The sequence below is a fragment of the Glycine max genome, chromosome 2, assembly GCF_000004515.6.
Source record: "Glycine max cultivar Williams 82 chromosome 2, Glycine_max_v4.0, whole genome shotgun sequence".
In the NCBI taxonomy this organism is placed as follows: Eukaryota; Viridiplantae; Streptophyta; class Magnoliopsida; order Fabales; family Fabaceae; genus Glycine; species Glycine max.
This window is the reverse complement of record NC_016089.4, coordinates 11,621,307-11,622,260: the sequence shown is the minus strand read 5'-3', so window position 1 is coordinate 11,622,260 and position 954 is coordinate 11,621,307. Positions and strand designations below refer to the sequence as shown.

The window sequence follows — 954 nt, the reverse complement described above, 5'->3', positions numbered from 1 at the left end:
TTTTTTTTTTTCTTTTCTCTACCCACTTCCGCCCTTTCCTCCACCCCTTAATCCCACCCTCCAAAATGGGATGAAAATTTATAATTTTTTTTAACCGTGATACTTAAAATCCTAACATTTTATATGTTAAAAAGAAAACTTAAACAACTTTTAGTTCCTACATTATTTGCTTTTTGTCTTTTTAAAAAATATTTTGATCTTTATAATTATTTTTACTTAATTTTAATCTCTGTCATAGTTAAGTGGTGACATTATTAATAAAAAAACAAGCATGGTGTTTTCTAAATAACAAAAATTAAAATAAAAAATTAATATAAGAGAAACTTATAAATATCAAAAATTATAATTTTATTAGGAATTGAAAAAGTAACATTAGGAGCTAAAATGAATAAAATTTAGAAAATAAAATAGAAAAAAGAAATTAAGATAACTAAAACGAAAAAAAAAATCAGAGAGCAAAACAGTATTCAAATCAAAGAAATAAAAACAAAATATATGAAAGTCAAAGGTTGTGTAGTGTACCTTGATCTGCTTTCTTTCATGAAATCTGGTCCTTGTGTGAGAAATTTTAGAGTCTCCCCAACAAAAGGCCAACCCAATGATCCTGGAGGCATTCCTTTCCTTGAGTACCTTAAGCTGTTCCATTTCAGCAGTGCAAAGAATGCACAAAACGTCAATGCCAGGGCATAATAAAACACTGTCAACATGATGTTTAGTTCAGTTGTTCTCTACACAGGATGGAATAATATTGCTACATAAGATGAATCATATATATGTATATATATAGTGCTAGGATGCTAGTCATATTTATTAATTAGTGAACCTAAGTTAGGAAAATAAAACTAATTTTGACGCTAAATTTGGAATGTATACATGGCATTGAATAAAAGAGATAAAAATGGATGAAAGAGAAACAGAAAAGAGTAATAAAAAATCTTCTGTCATAAAAAAGAA

At 27.4% G+C, this 954-nt stretch overlaps 1 protein-coding gene across 1 annotated transcript in view; it reads right to left on the bottom strand.

Moving 5' to 3' along the window:
• Window positions 1-707, bottom strand: part of LOC100818004 (cytochrome P450 85A) — a 6,560-nt gene extending 5,853 nt beyond the window's left edge. The window contains exon 1 of the mRNA XM_041012580.1: window positions 523-707. Within this exon, the coding sequence (XP_040868514.1) occupies window positions 523-707 (185 nt within the window). The remainder of the gene's footprint in view (window positions 1-522) is intronic.
• Between the last annotated feature and the right edge of the window lie 247 nt (window positions 708-954).